The following is a 22,407-nucleotide window of genomic DNA, read 5'->3' as shown; positions in this document are numbered from 1 at the left end:
GGAAATGGGTTTACCTAGGTACCTAGTTTAAGGGACCTAGCTTAGCAGCCTATTAACTTGGGCCTTAGTTGGCAGTCTCCGGACTTTAAGGCCTTCCCCCGGATACTCTGGGGCCGTATCCATCCATACCTTACCTACCCGAGGTAGGTACTTGTACTTTAGGTAGGTAGTTCTCTGTAGGTACGCTAAAACCTACCTAACTTATAACGAACGCCTAACGGTAGACTAACGTTGGGCTATATGCATCATTCTACAACGCTGGCTGAAGGAGCCATTTTTTCACTTCACTTGCAAAGGAACATGATACATTGCGGTGGTATCCCTCTGGACTTATATCGATTGGATTCCTCTCGTTCCCAATTACAACCAATATCAGCGGCATGGTATCTATCTCACACTCACAAAGCTAAACACAACCAGGAACCCCAACTATCTAACTTGAAAATATGTCCACGCACATCATGTCCATCCACTTTGTGCTTTTGCTTATGCTTATGTTTGTGCTATCCTGCCGTAGCATCCTTCCCCATTCCGCTCATGATATCCAATCCGAGTTAAATCATTGCTCGCAAATCAAACCATTGACGTATCGCTCTGCAGTAAGAAAGCCATGTCATGTCGTCGTCAAGAAGTGAAGCAAAAGCCCCCTGTATGCAAATATATCCCTTTCCTGCATCCTCTTTTCCTCTTTGTTTTCTCTTTCGGTATTTGTTGTAAACACCTGTCCATCCTCTGTTTCTCCCCCGTTTCTTTGGTTGTTCGGTTGTTTGTTTATTAAGCCCTTCATCTTGCTGCTGTTTCAGCTGGCCACCCCTTCAGTCTAAAGCTGTCTTTCTTTTTCGCGCTAATAGCAAAGTCGTCCACCTAAAGGCCGTTTCATGTCCATAAAAAGTCCATACAACTGACCACCAGCCAGAACCTCCAGAGGGAGAGCCAAGTTTGGTGTCAAGAAAAGCAAGGCACTGTATCGTTCTCCGATAAGATATAGATTAGCATCTTGGTAGTGGACGGCTGCCACGGTTATCCTCTTTCTAAAAGGTCTCCGTGTCATCCGTGTTATGAGATGCAACACTGCCGAAGGTATCTGCTTCAAAGGTTAGAGGCATGGATATTAGACACGGATCAAATCGAACTTACCTCGCTTGCGTCGACGAGTTTCATCCTCAGGGCTCTTGGGGGTCATGGCTCGTGGCCCACTAGGTCGACGAGTAGGGACACCCAAAGCGGCATTGAGGTTACGGTTCTCAGGCTTTGGGCTGCTTGTGAGGTGGCTGACATGAGTACCACTCATAGTAGCATATCCGCTTTCATCACTGGGATGAGGGGCGGGGCTACCCTTCGCCAACTTGGAGATGCGGCTACCCCTGGGGGGGGACAGAGCTGAGGGACTACCAGTGGGCTCGATGGGCTCCTTGGGAGGTCGAGGGGGGCCGGTTGGAGATGTGGTCCAGTAGGCAGGATCCTGAGGAGCACCTGTTGATGATGCCTGGCTGTATCGGTTGGTGTTTTGAGCCATTTGGTTTAAGCTCGAAACCGAGCCACCCCAATCTGCCGACCTAGGTGTCATGGGGACGTTGTATTCTTGAGCAGAGAACTCCAGAGCATTGCGGAAGCGCTCTGTCTGGCCCTGTCTGGGCTGGGGGTGTTGTAGGTTCAATGAGTTTCGGTGAACCTGATATTTGGGTGCATTGCCTGGAGTATGGTTGATTTCGCGGCGGAGAGGCGCTGGCATGGCATCACCGGCATTGGGCACCGACGCGAGCTCTTGCTGGGAGAATCCGGTATGTAGCTGGTCCTCTGCGTAAGGGGCATGACTGTAATCCCCATCGTTATACTCGCCTAAGCTAGATCCTGAGCGCGAGGGAGGGTAGTCATCATACTTGGCTTCCTTCTTGCCTTTGCCAGCGCTGGAGGCTGTTGTTCCAGACCACCTGGAAATCTTGGGAAACCAACCCGAAAGACCGGACTTGTGCTTTTTTTGCTTCTCTGTTGTGCGAGGAGTATTCTCGTTGCTCATTGGCTGAGCAACACCAGATGGTTGAGGGGGTGTGTCAAGAGGAACAGAACTTCCGCGCTGGAAGCCTGATCGCTCCGGTGTCAGCATGTTGGGGTTGCTGCGCTCGCCAGTCGGGCTAGGATGGGCCTGCTCGTATTCATCCTCGTGCTCAGCAACGGTGCTGATGCGGTTATCAGAAAACTTGCGTTCGTTGGCAAGCCGAGATCGGGAGTGGGAGAGCGAGAAGTGACCAGACTGGCTGGGGGTGATTGTCGAGTTGCCTTCAGGCTCATAGCCTCGATCTTGCTCGAAGTGGCCCTCAGGCTGCAGGTTGTCGAAGGAGGGGCCACGACCACCACTGGTGGAAACGGGGGGGGCGGTGCTCTGTCCCTTAAGCTCGTCAACCTCGCCGAGAATCTGCATCAGGATTTCTTCAATACGCTTGAAGTCGCTCGTGCCCTTGTTGCTGAGACCTTGGAAAGCTCGCTTGAATAGGTTCTTCTTGGCAGCGGCTTCATTGAAAGTGTCAACCTGGGAGATGCTTTGAACCGATCGGGCCCCAGGGTAGGGGCGAGGGCCATTGATTGCCTTCTGAAGCTTCTCAGTATTTTCAACACCGGCGAAAATGACATCGTCGCTAGTGTCCTGGACGAGGTTTCTAAGCTCGTTCAGAGAAGTTCGCATCTCAAGGGCAGAATTCATCAGCAGTGCAACAATTTCCGTATCGCGGGCACTGCGCTGAGCATCTCGAACCATCAGGTGCTGCATCAGGGCAACAATGTCCTTGTTCTCGATGCGGTCAATTCCTTGACCAGTGGCTGCATCGTAGAATGGTGACCCCATGCCTTGAGACATGCCACTGAGGTGGCGAGCGTCCTTGGGGGCGTAGAAGGGGTCCTGGCCAGCATCATTTGGAGATCCGGGCAGAGACAACTGAAGAGCCTTGCCCTTGGGCTGGAGATCGGGAGTTCGGTTGTTGCCATTGGACATATAGCCTTCGTCATACTTGGGGCCGAAGCCAGGGCTTCCGGTGTGGTAAGGAGCCCCAAAACCCCGGGCTCCCAAAAGGTTGTCATTCAGGGCAGGGTTGGCGACAGGACTGGCGTCCTCGTATGGGTTGGTGACAAGGGTGTCTCGCTTGCGGTCGTCAGAGGTCCGCTGCCACTCATCTTGATCCTGGCTGGGTTCACGGCTGTGAGCATTGGTAGCAGCCATTCCAGCGGCAGCGCCCAGCGCAGCGGCACCGGCGACTTGAGCGGCACCAGGTCCGTGACTGCTGGCAGCGCTCTCAGCGCGTTGCTCGGCAACATTTCGGGGAGTTGGTGTTGCTCGGCCTTCAGAAGCATCATCGTGGTGTTCGCCAGCAAGACGCTCTTGGACAACTGAAGGATTGGTGTGATCATCATCATCAATGTAGCCAAATTCAGGCATGGGATTGTTAAAGTCGGGGAGACCACTTGCAGTCATCTTGGGTGAGTCGTCATAAGAAAGGCGGTCGATGCTGTGAGCTGGAGTGTTACGAGGCTCATGACCTTCCAAAGTACGCTCCTTGAAGGACTTGTTACGGAAGACGCCGGCGCCTTGGTATTCCTCTGGCTCCTCGGTAGCTGCTTGCTTCTTACCCTGCGCCGCCTTGAGAGCAGCAACGGCGCCAGTCGCAATAGCAACTTCTGAAGCCGTGGGTGACCTTGTTCGGGGCACCTTTCGGCCATGCTCATCCAGATCATACTCAGTGAACTCTTGTGATTTGGTATGAGATCTGGCACTAGGTGTAGCATGCCTCTCGGGTTCCAACTCACTACCATCTATGTAGTTCTTGTCAGGGCTCGCACCGCGGCTGCTATAAGTCCTTGACTGGTCGTCGTAAGAGAGAGTCGAGTCGCGAGGACCAGGGTAGTCGCTGTAGGAGCCGCTCAGCATGGACTGGTCGAGCATCGAGCCTTCAACGAGTGAAGCAACTGCTGATTCAGGCCCCATAGGAGGGTGAACCAGGTTGGGGTTGGCACCAACGCCACGAACAGCTTGTCCAGACGCGACCTTGTCCAACTCGCTGTCATCCGTGTAGGTGGTGTTTCGGTAACCTACACCAGAACTTTGAGGTGACATTTGGCCCATTTCTCTTTCTTGGAGGGAGTTCAGAGAAGGCGTAGACTGGCTATTGCGACGATCCCCAGATCGCTCGTAGTAAGCATCACTCGTAGAATGCATACTCCTGGAGTTGCGAGGGTGATATTCGCTGCCGCCCTCAGTGTAGCCAGAAACACTGGGGATGGGGCTGAGGCCTCGAGCACCAGCCTGGTAGGGAACATACTTTAATGGAGGAGGGACATCCTGGGTAGCGAAATAGGAGTTATCATATCCACCCTCAGGATAATCGTTGTCAGAAATGTCATCTTCTTCATATTGGCCTTGTCGTTCGAGAGGATGCTTTTGGCCATACTCGTCTGGTTCATACTCTTCCACGTAATCCTTCTGACCGCGCGGCAAAGCAGTCAAATCGCCATGAGATACGTTGGCGTGCTGCGTGGATAATGTTGTCTCGAGATTTGAGGGAGTTGCTGAAGGCGTAGGTGTCGAGGTTCCAGAGACATATCCACCCGGAATGTTCTTAACAGGCGTGATCTCCTCGCTAGCCGAATGAGGCCTGTCGGTATCGGCAGATCGGATGGAAGTCCTGGTCATTTCCGAGGGGTTAATTTCACTCATGAGAGGCATGGGTGGCTGAGGAACCACGGGATCGTCGTCGAACTGGTCAGCATGATGGTCGCGGCTCAAGCCACGGCTATGAGCAGACTCGGCTCTCCGACGCCGTCTTTCTCTCGGCTTTCGGTCGCCTTGTGTGCTATCTGAGAGGAGTGATGAGCCAATGCCTGCTGCTGCTGCACCGGCTGCAGCAGCCTTGAGCATGTCACCACCACTTCGCTTGGGTGTAACATTCTCATTCTCGTATTGGTAGTCATCCTCAATAGAATCATGGCTCACATCAGAGTTAGCTTCGAGGACATGACGAGCCTCTCTATTGCGTCTATCCTTTGGCTCATTCCGTTGACCTGACGACCGCCGGCGGTCGGGGGTTAACTCATCCTTAGATACTGATGTGGCAGACGAAGTAAAGGAATCGCGTCGGCTCTCCCTCTTGCTGGTCTCTCGCTTAAGAGCGTTGAGTTCGGGCAGAATCAAGCGGCGGATGGCGTCTTCGACTGTTTCGAGGAGCTTGGGGTTGTTGATTGAGGATTTAGAGACATCTGAGCGTGAGGAATGCGTTGCGTGGGTGCGATGGCTGGGAGCCAAATGAGAAGCTGAGACATTCGAGTCAAGTCCTGACACATTGGATTCCTGTTGACTTCTGCTAGAGCGACGGCGATGGGCTTTAATAGGCTCCTCCGTCCTCTCAGAAACACTGCTGGTCCTGCTTTTTGGTCGACGCTTTCTCTCTGCTGTCGACTTTTCCCTCGACGACTTTGATTCTGACACCTTTGACCTGTCTCTGTTTCGACTCTTCCGGTTCTTCAATTCATCTACTGCAGCACCGGCAAGTGCACCGGCGCCTGCTGCTGCAACCATCTCTCGGGTTGCTGATGGACTGTCACCCTTGGCGTCGCCGTCGAGAAAGCTGTCAGATGGAATGGCGGATATGTCTGAAGCGTTGACGTTGTAGGTCTCCGAAGGGATCAATGGGCTGGCAGGTCGTCGTCGTCGTCCAGTGTGGCTACGATCAATCTCAATGTCAATTGGATTTCTCGAGACGTTGGACTCTTCGGTAGCAGAAGCGTAGGAGCTCATGCTGTTGCCGTCGTCCCCGTCGAAGTACTCAGAATCTCCCAACGGTATCCGTCGAGTCACAGAGGTGTTGCGAGCGCCCTTTGTTTCTGTGACTTGCAGATGGTGATCGGAACGGCCTCTCTTGGATGGTGTAAGGCGGACGCGGACACTAGGACGTCGCTCGCCTGTGGAACCGACAGTTGACTTGCCGCCTTCAAAGTACTCGATGAGCAATGAGGTCTGAGATTTGCTGGCCTTGTGTCCACGGGTAGCAATGGTGACGGGTGTTCCGTCTTCAGGAATAGAGTAGGAGGACTTCTCGTCACCGGGATTCACCCCATCCACCGTTGTTGTGAGATCGGTGGGGGTGGTATTAGTCTCGGTTTCGGTAGGGGCGGGAAGTGGAAGAGATTTTCTGGAAGATACACCCATCGTAAATCTGGTGAGGCTCTTAAGTGGAGGTGTTTCGGGGCCCTTTCTTCCCAGGACTGCGATCCGGAGCGAATGCAGAAACACCGGTGGGAGAGGAGGGGTTGGCTGATTAACGGTTTGATATCAAGACATGCGGAATCAAGGAGCAACAAAGATTGTCTAGTAGGACATATCAGTAAACCCGAATGCCCAACGGAGGAGAAATAACGGTGTAGGCCGATTATATGGGGTAACGAATCGCCACATGCGTTGAAAACTACTCGCTCGACTCATGAAGCGGAGAAGGGTAAAGCAATGGTCAAGGGAAAAGGAAGGATGAGAGACTTACAAACAAACGACCCGATTAGAAGAAAGGAAATAACTTTGGACGTCTACCAACTACCCAGAGACAGGACAGTCGATAGCGATGCCTACTTACAAGAGTCGACAACCGACACAGCTCGACTCGACTCGACTCGAATTTGACCTGGCCTTAGAAGCCTCAAGGTTCCGTGGGGAATTCGAGAAGGAGAAAGATTTGGGGGAAGGGTTAAGGATGCGACGTGCGGCGTGGTCGATTGTAAAGGATGGTGTGAAGAAGGCTCATGGGATGTGGATCCCGTAAGGTAAGGTCAGGCAGCTCGGCGGGGGGGACGCCTGGGGCCTTGGGGGGGCTAGGAAAAAAGAATGGGCCAGCAAAGTTGCCCACAGCAACCAAACCTAGCAATTAACAAGGAACAGAGAACTGAAAACCGCCAGATGTCAGTGTCAGACGGAGCGGAAGAGAGCCGAAACAGAAAATCAAGAAGGGTTACGGATACAAGGTAATATGATCTAGACTGATTTGGGGGGGAAAGGAACAGGGCATTCACTTTAGGTGCAGTTGTGTCAAGGGGAATCGAGGAGGTTGGGCGAGAGATCTGGAGGTTGGGGAAAACGGATTGTGTTGATGCGGAACGGTCAGGCCGTTTTTCTTTTTAATCTTTGTGCAATATTGATGGGATATGGAGTAGGTAGTTGGTAAACTCACAGCACGCGCTAAAGTTTAAAGCTTCAATGAGTGAGGTCTAAAATTATCGATGATGTATGGCTTCGTGGTGTATTGAGGAAGATCTTGATGCGAAAAGTCTAGGTACCTAGGCAGGTATGCGACTTATTAGAGTCAGCCAGCATAAGTGGAACCAAGAAGCTTATGATGTTTTAGGTATTGGATTCCGCATGGATCTCTTCTGCGTAGGTATTGCTCTAAACAACACCAGCAAATCTACGGAGTACTTCGTTTGACAACATATATCAGATTGGATTGTGTTGTCCTCGGGCTCGGTCATCACACTCTAGGTAAATATTAGATCCACCTGGTTCAGCGGCTGGGCCCTCGAGATTTTCATTTTCAGGCTAGTGCCTTGGGGTGATGAGTTGTCTCTGGCACCTCTGCCGAGGCGGGCTGTCCAATAGCGCCGGCCCGCCGGGATGCCACCTAGCTCAACACGCTATGCCCGTGGTTCCTCTGCCAATAGACGATCTTCCAAGGACACGAGGGGAATGAGATATGCACCAAAACGTGCAGGAAACATGCAGAGCACACATTGGATGCACAGTAGCGAGGCCCGACGAGTTCATCGTAACGCTTCATGTGTGTGATACGTGATTTGCTGTGTGTGATGTGATGACCATCCTCATCCCATCCAACTCCTCCTTAGCATCGAATAAGCATCCTCCCTCTCTATCAAAACAGGATCTTCCAACTAGCGGTCTCCAAGTTGTTGCGTTGCCAGTTGCCACGCAGAACCAGCCTCCTTGCCTCTCTGCCTCTCTAGATACTACCAATGCTCAGATGCTCCAGTATCAAACCACGACAGGCAGACAAACGTTGGGCTTCCACCTCTGGTACGACAAACCCCCTGTTGTAAAACGATTCATCTTCTATTTTCCCTTCGAATCAGGTCCCGGCAATCGTTGCACTCCCAAACAATCCTCTTCCCCAGCCTCTCTTTTCACTTGATCACCCTCGTCAATCACTCCAACCCCTGTCCGCCTATTTGTTACTGTAATTAATCTTCAGACTTCAGCCGTCCCTCGTTCAGCGCCACGGCCCCAGCTTCGGGCCAGGATGGGAAAGGTGCGGCTGGGTGGCTGCGTCCCTAGAGACGGGAAAGAATCATTCGAGTGAGCCTCATTTATTTGACTAATAAAACAAGTCAGACCATGAGGGCGAGGCCCGTGATGAGGCTGCATTTGTTGACACCGTCAGCGCTTCTCATAACTTCACAAGTTGCCCAAGTCGCTTCGTAAAGAGTTCAAGATACGCGATATTAGCTGAGCAATCTTATCAAAAAGATCACCAGAGTCCCAGTCCGACCTCCACTCGGATCCATAGGCGCTCATTTCGCTCTTGTGAGTGGATTGTAGGGCTGAATCACTCACTCACTCACTCACTATGAGTGTCAGAATTGTCTTCAAACTATTATGAAACACTCTCATTCCTAAGGAATAGCCTAACTACGGTACCTTATTCTCTACACAAAGACAGCGACATACCATTATCCACAGGTTTCAGATAAGTTACCGGTTCCAAGCATAATAGTGCTTTAGAAGCTTCTTGGTCGAATCTAGCGTCCAGACCAAACCTTGACCTCAACACCACCACCTAATACGGATAGATTTAACATGTTCCAGAAAATCATACTTACCGCGGCTCAACTTTACTCGTGTCTAGCTTTCCGTCTTTTCAAGCATGCTCCGTAACCCGACTCGGAACATTGACTTTTGCCGCTCATGTTCAGCCCATTCGCATCTCCAGCCTCCTCCATCATCACACTAAGAAAACATTGCCCCATTTGCTTAATTGGTGCCCCTTATATCCTCTCCAACCACCTCTCTACCTTCCATTATGGTTTAGGGTTATCCTGGTCTTCCTGTCCTATTTCACCACGACATCCATTTGTCAAGATGAGGCGAACTAGGCTTTACCAAGCATGACATGAATCATAAGATCTCGCAAACCCTCTGTGGATCCCCCGAACAAAGACCCTTTCACTCATGCGAGACACATCGAAAAGGCATAGGACACCTCTAAAGTTTAGATCCAGGACAACTTTCAATTTTCTATATCGTTTGACTTGCAACAAATGTTCTCAACAACGAAACTGTTTCAGGCTTACCGCCAAAGTTCACAGAGTCTTCAAAGGCTCTCATGAGGCACTACTTACTCCTTGATTCTGCAGCGAGCCAAAGCAAACTGTCAACAAAAGCCCAGAGAGAAAAAGTACCCCTTTTTGTGGCTCGGTACAATTAGTATTGGCCCAGAGCCCCTACAGTCCGTTGTTGTAGTCCCCGACTAACTACTGTAGCTATTGCTGCGATCCCGTGTTTTGAGGTTAGTTGGTCACCACGACATCCTGCTTTCAGCATGGCAAGACCACAGGGAAAGACCCCTTCGTCCTATCGGTGTTATTAACCCCTGTGGAAGTTGATGACAGCATCACCTGTGACACCGTCCTCGATGCATGCAGCCAACCGGGTCGTCTGAGGCCAGTCGTATCACACGCAGACGACCCGTATAGCACTCTGCTTCCGGTGGCTTGTAAGAGGATGACTTCGTCATGTAATCTGCAACCATGTATTCTTAGTCCTTCCACTCGGTTTCTTTGAATTCATTTGATTAGCAATTCGTATATGAGTATCCAGGCAAGCTCAAAGTCTGAATTATTATAGAGACCAAGACGATAAAGCTTGTCTACCTCGAAAGAGGGAGGGAGTGTCGGTTCATCGTTCAGTTTAGCTTTTCCACACTTTCACTTGAGTCTCCCGGATATCTTTTCTCTGCACGACTATTTCATGTACAGAGTGAGTGGTCTCGCTAATCGGGCAAGCTTGATCGGAACGGATATCAGTAAACCCAGCTCGATCTTATCTCATGAGACGAAAACACAGAACTGTTCATTGCTATGGCAATATCAATCGGTACGCAATCTCATTTTGATTCACTTCTTTCCTCGAATACACACCCTCCCGGCCTATCCCTCTCGAACTCCAGGCAAAAAGGTAGGTATAAAACGGTCCAAGAACGAACATATGGGGGGAAATCATCATCCAATAGCCAAAGTCCAACAATCAACTTCTTCGACCATCCGTCACTACAGCCGGCGCAGGGTGAGCAGGATACTCAGGCGGCATGTTCCCGGCTTCGAGATCCCGCAGTTCCAGGGGATCCTGCGTCTCCTTTTTGCCATCGTATGGAGGCGGTGCCTGTCCCAGTTCATTGAGCCCTTCTTCAGACCTGGTACCATTCCATGGCGATCGGCGATGTCCCATTCTTCTTCCACCGCGGAGGCCGGTATATACAGGAGCTCCGGCAGTCTGGCCGGGCCATTGGTTCCCACGACGACGTCGACGTCGTCTCACTTGGATAATGGTGGCGGTTAGACCGAGAACTAAGATGACAAAGAGAGGAATGAGAACCCAGGCAAAGGGCTGTGCGCCAAATGAGAAACCGGTGTTGTCGTCGGTGTTGTCGTTTGTTGCCATCACAATAGCAGATGTATCTTTACAGCGTATAAGTAAGGTACTCGATCAAATGATATTGATATGTGTTGACTGGACTATATTATCGGATGTCTCAGACAAGATCTGTATGTGATCGAATCTCAAATGGATATGTATATAAAGGGCTTTTTATTCTTGTTATTTAGTTTGTGAGACGTCAGGAATCAAGAATCATCAAAATGATAGATTGTCAAGGTGTGAGGTCAGAGACTTTGATAGAGTGGCGTCATCTAGTAAGTAACTCCAACTCCCGACTCCAAACCTGGGGGAAAGGGCAGCTCTTTGTACTTTGTGCACCCTCGGCTTCTACCTTAACCTTTTGCATTCGTATGCCTCCATTACAGAGCCGCGTAGCCGATCATCCCCCACTGTCAAGGTGACTTCATCATAGTGGCTTAGTACAGTAGCTTAGATCTGGATGTATGTATATGTAAGGTAAGGACCGTTGAATGTCGCCGTCCGCCGGTGGAGCCGGGACAAATTGGCCGCCCGTCACCTGTTCTGGCCATGATATCTATCTATGATGGGCACAGCCCAGTCGGATACAACAAATTGAAGAATACCGACAGACAAACGAGAGAACTCGGCATGGAAGGCCGGGCCCTTAGACTACAGCTTCTCAACTCTGCCTTGGACTAGTGGCGTATTGAGAACGAGCAACGCCACTCACAACGACTAAGTAATACGCTGCAACAGTCATGTACGCAAACAAATATGCTCAGCTTAGTACGAGGGCGATGAGGTAACATTTGGCGCCCAGGTCCAATTTGCCACATGATTTAGTTCGGCTTCCCAGATGAACAGCTCTGCGAAGCCAGGCACGCACAGTATAGTTACGGGCTTTGCCGTTGGGCAGCCGAAGGATGAATAAACATTATTTGGAATGGCATCTGATGATTCCATGCAGGCTCTGACGTTAGATACCTAAATGGCATATGGTCCGTGCGTCATGCAAGGCTCCCGTGCCATTAAACTCCACCCTTTTTATGGGGGAAGCGTCAACCATAACCTGAACTTAAACCTCATTATAATCCTTAGAGCATTTTCTGGACCTATTGTTGCGCTTCCGCGAACTGGTCCAAGATGCCTCGTGCAATCAGAGGTTCGTCTCGCACTCTTTTCTGGGCACTGAGTATCCCAGCTTACCCATGCTAGGCGTTCTTATCGAGTGCGATCCTTCAATCAAGTCTATCATTGTCAGCATCGACAGTGCTAACCATGACTACATCATTGAGGACCTCGACGATGAACGCGTGGTTGTGAAAGAGACCATGGTCTCAACGCTCAAGCATAAGCTCGAAGAAGTACGTTCAACTGCTAGCACCATCTTTACCCAAGTTACTTGCGACTGAACATGGCTTTGTTTGACTGACACATTCCCAGCGACTCAAAGAAAACCTTCCTCCTGAAGAGGAGTCCGGTTCCGAGTAGGCTTTGAGCATATGAAATCATCGAAATATATACACAATTTTATTCCCGAACGACATGCGCCTATGGTCCTTTCGAGCACCCAACAACTAAACTACAACTTCTCAAACCTCGGCTTCGTCTTCTTCAATCCACTCATCAACGCCGACGAAAAGTCCTTGCCTTGCACAGCCGCTGCATTCCATACTTGCGTATACCTCAAGCTCTCAGCAACAGTATGATCCCTGCCGTGGTTGAGTAGCTCCTTCGTTCCCTGTACAGCAACAGGGCTCTTGTCAGCAAGTGTGGTTGCCAGGGCCACAGCAGCCTGCACAGCCGCCTGTTTGCCCTCGTGAACCTGGCTCACAAATCCTACTGATAATGCTTCTTGGGCTGAGAAGTCTCGGGCCGTGAGACAAACGTCCTTAACCCATGATGTTGAGCCAACGAGCTTGGGCAGGCGTGCCAGTGTTCCGATATCAGCGGCCATGCCAATGTCAACTTCCTTGACGGCGAAGCGTGTGTTGGAGGCGCAGATGCGGATGTCAGCGCAGCAGGCGATATCAATAGCAAGGCCAATAGAGACACCATGAAGCACGCAAATGACAGCTGCAAATTAAATCCCACATATTAGTGATCCATCATAGCAAATCGTTGGACCAGTGACACTTACGTTTCTCGCACTTCTCCATAGCGCCAATCGAGTCCTGAAATTCCTCAATGTGGTTTCTTACTATTTTAGCCTTTTTGGCGATATCCGCTTGAGAACCAGAGAGGATTCCATCATTGGACGCAGACTGCACGTCCAACCCTGCGGTAAAGGCTCGGTCGCCAGCGCCGCTGACTACAACAGCACGAACGTCTTCATCACCGCTGAGCTGCTTGAAGACACGCCCAAACTCGAGCCATAGTTCTTGAGTAAAGGCGTTGAGCTTTTGAGGTCGGTTTATCTCGACATGAGCGACGAAAGGGTTTGGTGAGCTGACAATTATGTTTTTGTAAGATGTGTAAGCGGGAAGAGGTGCGATGGAAGACATTGTGTGGACTTTTAACTCGGTTGCGATTACGTTGAAAAGAGAAGAGTATGAATGGTATTGTAAGAAGAGTACTACTTATAAGGGATGAAAGAATCTCGGGCTAATAAACTGTCCCATGGGTTAAGGTAGGTAGCTTGATCTTGGCTGCGACACAGCCCATGTCAGAGGTGGGCTGCTGATGGAGATGCCGAGGTTCCCACCAAATCTAGCCCAGGCTCTACGGCTAATAACTTCAACTCACGTGCGACGCAATCGATTGTTGCATACGTCCCTCAGGTAGTACCTACAAATGAATAGTTAACGTTTATAACGTGTACACCGTTGAGGCAGCGGATATTCGTATCGAGTTTAATGAAAGTCTATTGAACGTGCTTCGGCACTAAATCCCTTTAACTGAAACGACAAAGGCGATAACCGCCCAGACAGCATTATAATCATTTCCGGATCGTCTGCCCTGCCTGGGCTAGACGCCAATGCTCCTGTTGAAAAAATACGAACCCGGCGTGCCCAGCGCAGCGCGCCCAACTATGTAATCAAGCGCTCTTCCCCAACATCTTGTGCCCGTCATGAAAACCAAGAGGGGGGCCTAAATCATAACTCTGACCACAAGGCAATCCCCACACTAACAAGGAAAACAAATAAAGAGACGGCACGCCTGCCATCTACAGCAAAAGGGTTCCGACAAGGGTGAAGAGAGTGGCGGCAGCGGAGACGTACAAGGCACCGAAGCCAAGGCTAGCAGCGCCGCTGTCATCATCATCATCAGAGGCAGAGGCCGAGCCTGTGGAAGTGGAAGAGCCCATGGCAACGCTGGCAGTGGCGGTACCGCTGTCAGTGTCGAAGTGGGATCCCTTGCCGTTGATGCCGGGGCCCTTGCCGGCACCGTCCTTCATGTACTTCTCTGCCTCGGAGGGCATCTCTGGGAGGTAGCTGGGATCGACCTGCCAGACGGACTCGGATGTAGGGCAAGCAACGCCATGGGAGGTCTTGGCAGCACCGCCAGTGCCAGTGGGCATGGGGTACTTGGAGAGAGCAGACTTGAAGAGATCGAACTCCTTTTCGGTTGTGACCTTGCCGTTCTTGATTGTGACGATACCGTAGTCATTGTCCTCGAGGGAGTACTCATACATAAGGCCACCGGAGTAGACTGAGGACATCTGGCTGTCCATCAGGGGCTCAAGCTCCTCGAACTTGCGAGGGCGGTTCTCAATGCAACCGTACTCGGACAGGCTAGTGAAAGGTCAGGAGAGGCCAACATGAGTGATGAATCGACTTACAAAATGGGGATACCGTAGTTGGTGAAGTTCTTGACCTTGACGTCCCAGCCAGAGGTCTTGAAGTCGCTGTTGCACCAGGAGTAATCGTTGAAAGCGAAGAAGTCGGATCGAACCTCCTCAGAACCGCAATTCATGTAGTGAGCGGTTTGCATGCGGTTGGAGGCAACATCGGCAGCAGAATAGCCGACAGGAACCTGGCGGAGCTTGCGGGCCTTGAGGTAGTTTCGCATATCACGAGTGATGGCCTTGACGTAGGGAGCGGACTTGTCGGTATCCTTCTCGTCGTTCATGACCTCATTTCCGGAGAAGAAAGCGAGTGTGTTGTCGTACTTGGCGAACATCTCGACGGTGGCGAAAACGCTCTGGATGTAGGCGGCATTGTAAGAAGGACCGGGCTCGGCACGGTTGATGGAGTACTTGGGGTTGTTGACATCGAGAACGAGGTAGATGCCAGCGGCGTCGAGCGCACTCATGCACTCGTCGTGATCAGCCTTGTTGTCGACAGCGTAGACGCGAACAACATTGACGCCGAGCTCCTTGAAGTACTTGATATCACGCTTGCAAACATCGGGATCGGCGAGAGGATCCTCATTAGCAGAGGCACCACCGGGCTGGTAGTCGATACCTCGGAGGTAGAATCGGTCCTTGCCAGTCCAGAAAGCTAATTGTTTGTCAATATTGACTGTACATCCGACTCCTAAGGCAATTGACTACTAACCATTGCCGGAAACCGAGACCGCGGGGAGGGAAGCACGCTTGCTGGGAGGCTCCTTGAGAGTAGGGGTAGCCGAAGCGACAGCCGCCAAGGCGGAGAGGAAAGCAACGGTCTTCATTTTTGAGTTGATTGTTTGAAAGGTATGGCGACAGATTAGTACGGTTCAAGAATTGTCGTTAAGAGACGATTTCGAGGGTGGAAAATGATCGAAATGAGTGGATCAGGTGAGGAAGTAGAATTACAGTCCAAGTAGAAGAAAACCAACAACGAGGGAGTTGGGAGGTGGGAACGAAAGAAGAGAGAAGATCTCGACCGGAGAGAAAACGACAGAAAGGCGTTAACCGGTTGGAAGGGCAGTTGAAGGAATTAAAAAATCAATGGAGGGAGGAAGAAGAAAAGAGGGAAAGCGAGCGTGATACGGAGGTTGGAATGGGGGTTTAAAATAGTAGGCAATGGAGGTGGGAAGATGGGATAGATGCCCTCCACTCACTCCCGTCCATGATGGGCTGGGGTGTGGTACAAAGTGACAAGGCAGGACCAACTAGAATCGACAATCACAGAATGACACAACGGGATAGGATAGAACGTGGATAGTGGTGGTATCAAGGGATGTTGGATTGGATGGCAAGTGATTGATCCCTGAAATGGGCTGGTACTGGTACTGTAAGTACTAAGCTTGCTCCGTATAGAGCACTCGGCATTATCTTGGTACTGACCTACCAATCTAGGGAGAGACGGGGTGTCTGGATAAGTACTAACCTCCATACCGACTAATGAGTGAGTGAGTTAGTGAGTAACTCGTTTCACGGTACCAATTGGGGCATTGGACGAACGAACGATGCAGACTCTTCCGCTCCCAGGTCAAGAATGGAAACTGAGGTGGTCAGTCCAAGCGTCTAACGCCGGCCACTGTGGGCATCTCTCTTCCTTGGAAGGCTTGGATGGGCTTCCGTCGAATCCAAGGGGAAGCCATGGATTGGGGATTAAGCGTGGGGCACGTCTGGTCCAGTAATTTCAGTTTCCACAAATTCATGGTGGAACACCTATGTACTACCAGTACCTGCCTAATCTCGAAGGGCCCAAGAGAGCATGATGATGGGTTGACGATCAAATCCAGCAGTGTACAATGCTCTTGTATGTACTAGTAACTCAGTGCTGTGAAGCTATCTTGTCGGATGAAACGAGTGTGTTTGAATTGCCATCTACCGGCATTTGCATCGTCACACATTGTGTCTTGTTGTGCTCACACTTGGATGATGGAAGTCAGGTACACGAATCAATGGGCTGTACTCCGTGCTAACCCAGCCTATCACTGAAGGATTAGACCTAGCCAGTGGTGTGAAGTCTGCTGATGTGTTGTCCCTGGGTAGTCGCTTGGTGAAGAACAAACTGTTGCAACATCCGTACAAACGAGGCGGCTATCAGTAGGTGACGAGTAGGTATGTATGTTTACGTACTCGTCACTATAAAGAGGATCGACACAAGCAAACATTTAACCATCTTGCCCTCTAGCTTTAAAACTCTGTTCTCGTCATCCGTATTTTGGCTAGTGTTGCCCATGGTGCTGCATCACTCGTATACATCCATACTTGTACATCTCACTTGTGCCAACAAACACCTCAACGCCTAACTACCTATGGATGACAAGAAACTTTCAAGAGTGCTCAGCCACAAACCAAGAGTCCAGCAACTCAATCTTTCCGGTTCTATGACCGGTCCAAGGCCTGTAGTACATTGGCATCACTTGCTGTCCTCTCTTTTTCGTTTCTTGGCCTGGATTTCGCTCAATGTTGAAATTCAATTGACCCACCAAAGTCGTCGTAATGCATTTTAAGCTCTCGGTACACGCCTCCCCTTGCTCATGCATGACACTCCCTTTCGGCTGGAGCAAGCGCCTCCTGATCAGCGATTGGCGCACCGCTGAAACTCGTCTCGTAACCCTCCCCCCCCTGAGGCTCCTTTTTAAACGGCTCCAGCTGGTGGCACAGTCCCTCTATTGCCTTGTTCATCGTGATGCTTGGTGAAGGCTGGTCTGGGGTTGGCATTGAATGTCTGGGTAGATAGATATCTTGAGTGATTCGTAGAGTTCTTTTTCATTTATGCTTTCGTCACAGGTTTTGTTATCAAGTCAGAATCAAGACTTTCGCCTCAAAACCAAGGTATCCAGGTAAGCTTAAAAGAAACTTCCTACCTGGGTATCTGTCACTAATAGCACAAATAAGAATTTCTTCCATCCATACCTTAGGTTCTCACCTGCAGATTCAATGATCGGCAGGGGTCATTCTGCCACTCCCGTGCCGCTAAACTTCAGTGGAGCCCAGGGCAGGCTCTCACGTCTATGGGCCATACCGTATTATCCCATTGAAGAACAAGAATAGAAATTCGACTTCTCGTATGGCTTAGTACTTAGCTTACCAAAATCTTGCTGGTCGTCAAGCACTCGTTATTGTTGAGACCGTTTCCGTGTATTATATCAAAGTACAGGCAGATACCGCATATCTTGAGTCTTAACATTTCTTCATCCTAAGTAGCTGGCATCAGTCAGTCTGAGCTCCGACTGTTAGCACTGGATCCATATGACGATGAGTAGCACTTGACATGGGATTTTGCTTGGTTTTATCTCCTAGACCCGTCAAATCAACCAAGACCAAGGCCAAATTTCAATCGTCACGTCGATCACCCTGCACTGCCTCCCTCATCCCTCACAACCACTCGCCTCACTCAGGATTCTCACCGCAACGCCAACATCACATCTCGCCTGCTGCGTAATTAAACTCAAGATCTGGGCGCTCAGCCAAGAACGGCCCTCGTGTGAAACACTGTGGTTCTTCACAATACCAAAGGCCCTCTTTTCATCTGGTAACCTTACCTGGGGTGCGTCACATCCCCTACCAGTACATGCACCAAAAGACGGGTCACCACTCTATCTCAGAGCCAAGAAAATGCTTGGCTTTGTTTAGCTGCAATAGGATGTTCCAAGTGACACTTTGCGTAGGGGAGCCAAGAAAACGTGAGACCTTAACCCCAAGCGATGAAAATATTAACCAAGTTCAGTGTATATTAGTAGGTTCTTTAACCAGTTGATTTGGACACCTTATCCTCATGACAGAGGTTTTATTACCCCAGGTCTGCAAGAGGAAGATTGCATGATAATCATTTGAATTTCAACTTATCTTACATAGGTACCTAAAACTGACTCCTCAATCAAGACGTACGTCTTAAGCTTGGCCAGCATTACCTCATAAGCTGACTCTAGAACAGTGATGGTCTAAGCATCCTTCTTTTGCACACACTCTATCTTATATATGTTAAACTCCCATCAGCGACCTGTCATCTTAACCAACAGTCTTGATTACACTCCATAAGAACTCTACAAACAATTCATTCGACTAGGGGTATCAAAAACTGAATCCAATGTTTGTGTCTGTCTAACTTTCATCAATCATCACGTAAGCCTAAAGAGGTCCTCAACCCCTTGCCAGCTTCCCTTTGCGCGCTCCTCCCAGTAACTATCCTTTCCTGTCTTGAGCTTCCACACTTCCTCTCCCTCTGGAGCGTTCTCGACCTTGACAAACCATCGAGGTTTGTATGTCTCACCCCGCTCTTCGAGCTCTCGGCGTCGACCGCGCTGAGCTTCCTCCAGCTTTTGTTTCAGGTCCTCAGCATCATCGATAGCGCCTTGTTCGTACGCACGCTGATCGGGTCGCAGGCGACAATCCGTAGGAGGCAGTTTGCCCTTCTCGATCTCTGTAATCTCGTTCAAGCTGGCAGCAAAAGTTGTGAGACCGAATGTCTGGGCAGCATTTTCCACCAGTGGTCCAACACGCCAAATCTCCTGGCCGCCACCTTTGCCTGTTGTCTTCAAGCTGTTGGTCCATGTACCAACCAAGCCGCTGCCTGTGTTTACTCCTTCGGGGTTGAAAATCTCCACACTGACATCCTCAATACGTCCGCCCCACATGCCCTTGCTCTTGAACTCAACAGCAGCCTTGTGACATGTACTGTCATTGACGACATGCATTGTGCCTACAGGCTCCACGTACTTTTCACCCATAACCACGTTGCGCAAGAACATAGTAGCAATATTCCATGAATATCGCTCTTCGGAGCCATTTGATAGACGTAGCACAATTCGAACACGGCCGTCTGTCGTGATTTCAGCGCTCTTGCCCCAAAACTTTTGACCTGGGGCTGGTGATTGGGAGAACGACCAGTTGGCTGAGTCTGCTTGCATGGCAAGGAGAAGAGGTCGATGCTGGACCTTCTCGACTAAAAGTCTGAAGCCTCCGGGCACCTCCTTTTCGCTTCGAACCAGTTCAAAGGTTTCGCCCAGTAGAGGTGTGAAGGGCTTCCGGATAGCACGCTCTTTGGCTCGACCACTACTAAACTGCGAGACTGCAAACGCTGCGACGAACAAGAGTCTGTCTGTTGGAGAAGATTGCTTTGCAGCTTGGTTTAGTAACTGTGCGTATTCCAACTGCTCAGCCACCTTTTGGCACATAGATGACGGTTCGTTCGAGGCAACGGGCATACTGATGGTACTAAAATCTTTGCCGACATTTTTCCTGAAGAATGCGATCAAACTCGGTGCGGCTGCAGCTGCAGGTGGTATGGTTGATCTCCTGGTAATGGCTTGCTCAATTGGCAACGGTGTAAGGCTCTTTGGTTTCGTGGGGAAAAGATGAGATGCATCGTCCAAGTTTGCTGTGTCATTCTCTCCTATAGACGACACAGAAGAATTGTCTCGGAAAGAATCCTCCTCCTCGTCTTCTGCCTCTTCTGATCGTGAAGCTTCGTCTTCGCTGCCATCAATTTTAAGAACGGCTGAGTTGGCATCTTCAGCATCAAAGAATTCGTCTGCTGTCGAAACAGTGTCTATACTCTTCCTTGACACGCCACCTGCGGACAAGGGCACTGGCATGCGGCGGCGCTTACTATTGTTGATAAGTGTAGTGAACTCGGAGACAACTGAGTCAAGGTCCGTCAGAAGTGATTGACAATGATCCTGCAGCGAGCGCTCCTCTCTAACAAGCCCCTTGGATTGTCTCCTTGAGTGATTCGGCATATTGGCAGAAATAGTCGTAGTGACGCCACCTGGCGCTGGTACTGCCATAGCTGTTGGCGCTCCCAGCGTGGCAGGGGATATCGCAGGAGTGTTTGACTTTCTTCTCCAGAAGGAGCGCCTCTGTTCGGGAGGGGGTGTGAAATACGTGTCGTTCTCGTCGATAGCACTAGTCGTGGCTCCAGGTGAAAGATATTGAGGACTGGTTACTGGTGGCGGTTTTGCTTGGGCTGTAACCTCACGGGTCAGGCGTCGAAGTGCATCGCGTGTACCAACCACGCGGCTAACCAGGGATTCGACCTGCTCCCATTCCCTGTCTTCTTGAGGAGAGGACTGGTGAATAGGCTGAAGCTGGCGTGTATTGATCTTCAAGTGATCATTCTTGGGTAGGTCCAGCGTCTCCAAGCCCCTTGCAACGCGACTCGCCTTTTCGAGCGCATGTGCCCAGTCTTGGAATTCCTTGTCGTTCGGGGCTCTCAAATGCCAGACTTCAGCGCCGGAATCGATGCTGATCTCTCTCCGTCGCTCATCTGCAGCGATGGCGGCTAAGCTTAGGGGAATAGCGCCTCGGAGCGCAGAGGACTTAGGGTTATAGTAGTACGACAGAGTGCATGTCGAGTAGTCAAGCGAAAAGAACCTGCGAGCGTAGCCTTGTCCCTTCTTGCGACGCCTCTTGTGGAGAACACCCACATGATAATTGCCCGAGGCAACCTCACTACGGCCAGAAACGGAGTTCAAGTTTGCTACGGCGTTGTGACTGTGAAGACTGTCTAGTGAAGCAGAGGCAACCCCGTCAAGCTTAGGGCTACTGTGCCGCCCGAGACTCGTTTGGCTAGCTCCAGCTTTCGGTGCTTGAAGATTAGGCAAATGTGACGAAGTCTGAGGAGGTGCCCCTGTAGGATATGTCATTACCACGAAAGTCGCCGTCTTGGATGTCTGTTTCGAGAACGTGTTATCGAACACGAGGCCGTACATTCCGCTCTGGTCGTGATTGACCTCGTACGTGCCGATGGACACCTTATCCGCTTCGCATTTACCAATCCATTTGATGGGTATAAATCCTTTGCTTTTTAGCAGCTCTTGTGCGTTTATATCCTTCTTCGAGAAGCGGGCAGACTTCCCGTCCGAGGTACCACCCGATTCTTCAGTTCCATTATTCAGATCTTCAGCTGTAGAAGATGCAAAAGTGGTGGCACCGCTGCCGGGATGTTTGACAATGCCAAAATTACTAAAGTCATGTTAGTACACAGCTTCATTCATGGGCCTGGGAAGGTTCGCGCCAAGCGGCTCAAGATGGAGGTGCGCGTACATGGACTTCTTGTGAGGTTGTACGCTCCACGATAGTGTATTCCCTTCATCGACTTTGACCCAGCGAACAATATACGACTAGTTCCGTATTAGCCAGAAGTTTATGTCGATTCTTCGTATGGTGCCTGGCGCGCGGCATCTGTAATGCAGGGAAAGCTAGTTACATGCCTTGCTATGAACTTCAAGCTGTTCAATGCCCGCCATTTTGTATGGTATTCTACCGGCAGCCAAAGATTTCGCGTCCGTGGAGGTTTCAAATATCGGGAAGCTCGGTGGACAAATTCGTGGCGGAGTTGAGAGCCCTTAGCGATTGACCATACCGGCTCGATCGATATTCAGCTTGGAATTTTCGGAGAACCGGAAACTGCGGATTGGAGATGGCTCTTGTTGTTGAAGAAGACAGGTTTCGACAGTTGTAGAGAGAAGTTGTGTGTGCAGGGGGTGAAAGTGGCTGGCAAGTCCTCCTTATGTCTGACTGTTTTGCATGCGTAGAAGCCAAGAGTTTTGCCTCGAATCCTAGAGGAGTGAATGAGTATCCGTCCGCCGTATACGTGCGCTATACGTGGACAACTCGAGCACGTACGCACGAGGCAGCTACCCAACGACTAAGCTAGTGTTTGTGTACCTTAGCGGAGTCGTGGGCTCTGTATTGTGCCGAACGGGGGCCTTGGTGGAGGGGCAGTATACGGATAGCGAGGTTTCGCCTTACTGCTGACGTTGGAAACGGGGATTCTGCAGTTTGTACAGCCACCACAGCCACTGGGGCCACAGGTCCAGTCCTTTTCTGGAAAGTCTTTGGTGACAGGGACGAAACTGTTGCGAGGATGCTGTTGGTTTCAAGTGGACAATTCGAGGGTTGAAGTGGTTGGGAGGACAGGGTGGGCGGA

The 22,407-nt window shown here is 50.6% G+C and overlaps 6 protein-coding genes across 6 annotated transcripts; 1 reads left to right on the top strand and 5 right to left on the bottom strand.

Annotated features, from left to right (window-relative positions):
• Positions 1-1,031: 1,031 nt before the first annotated feature.
• J7337_005717 (uncharacterized protein) lies at positions 1,032-6,190 on the bottom strand (the record flags this gene model as incomplete). Its single annotated transcript, XM_044823391.1, has 2 exons — positions 1,032-1,084; positions 1,138-6,190. The coding sequence occupies 2 exons, from the start codon at positions 6,188-6,190 to the stop codon at positions 1,032-1,034; spliced, it is 5,106 nt and encodes a 1,701-aa protein (XP_044681882.1).
• Positions 6,191-10,282: 4,092 nt separating this feature from the next.
• J7337_005716 (uncharacterized protein) lies at positions 10,283-10,541 on the bottom strand (the record flags this gene model as incomplete). Its single annotated transcript, XM_044823390.1, has 2 exons — positions 10,283-10,448; positions 10,495-10,541. 2 exons carry the CDS (start codon positions 10,539-10,541, stop codon positions 10,283-10,285), a joined length of 213 nt encoding a protein of 70 aa, XP_044681881.1.
• A 1,256-nt stretch (positions 10,542-11,797) lies between these two features.
• On the top strand, positions 11,798-12,145 carry TFB5 (TFIIH complex subunit tfb5; the record flags this gene model as incomplete). Its single annotated transcript, XM_044823389.1, has 3 exons — positions 11,798-11,816; positions 11,870-12,018; positions 12,098-12,145. The coding sequence occupies 3 exons, from the start codon at positions 11,798-11,800 to the stop codon at positions 12,143-12,145; spliced, it is 216 nt and encodes a 71-aa protein (XP_044681880.1).
• Positions 12,146-12,236: 91 nt separating this feature from the next.
• Positions 12,237-13,158, bottom strand: J7337_005714 (uncharacterized protein; the record flags this gene model as incomplete). Its single annotated transcript, XM_044823388.1, has 2 exons — positions 12,237-12,730; positions 12,795-13,158. 2 exons carry the CDS (start codon positions 13,156-13,158, stop codon positions 12,237-12,239), a joined length of 858 nt encoding a protein of 285 aa, XP_044681879.1.
• A 662-nt stretch (positions 13,159-13,820) lies between these two features.
• J7337_005713 (uncharacterized protein) lies at positions 13,821-15,268 on the bottom strand (the record flags this gene model as incomplete). Its single annotated transcript, XM_044823387.1, has 3 exons — positions 13,821-14,388; positions 14,436-15,096; positions 15,154-15,268. 3 exons carry the CDS (start codon positions 15,266-15,268, stop codon positions 13,821-13,823), a joined length of 1,344 nt encoding a protein of 447 aa, XP_044681878.1.
• A 3,327-nt stretch (positions 15,269-18,595) lies between these two features.
• On the bottom strand, positions 18,596-21,724 carry J7337_005712 (uncharacterized protein; the record flags this gene model as incomplete). The annotated part of the gene is made up of 3 exons (XM_044823386.1): positions 18,596-21,440; positions 21,522-21,598; positions 21,701-21,724. 3 exons carry the CDS (start codon positions 21,722-21,724, stop codon positions 18,596-18,598), a joined length of 2,946 nt encoding a protein of 981 aa, XP_044681877.1.
• Between the last annotated feature and the right edge of the window lie 683 nt (positions 21,725-22,407).

This window comes from Fusarium musae, chromosome 4 (genome assembly GCF_019915245.1).
Source record: "Fusarium musae strain F31 chromosome 4, whole genome shotgun sequence".
In the NCBI taxonomy this organism is placed as follows: Eukaryota; Fungi; Ascomycota; class Sordariomycetes; order Hypocreales; family Nectriaceae; genus Fusarium; species Fusarium musae.
This window is presented reverse-complemented; position numbering and strand designations above follow the sequence as displayed.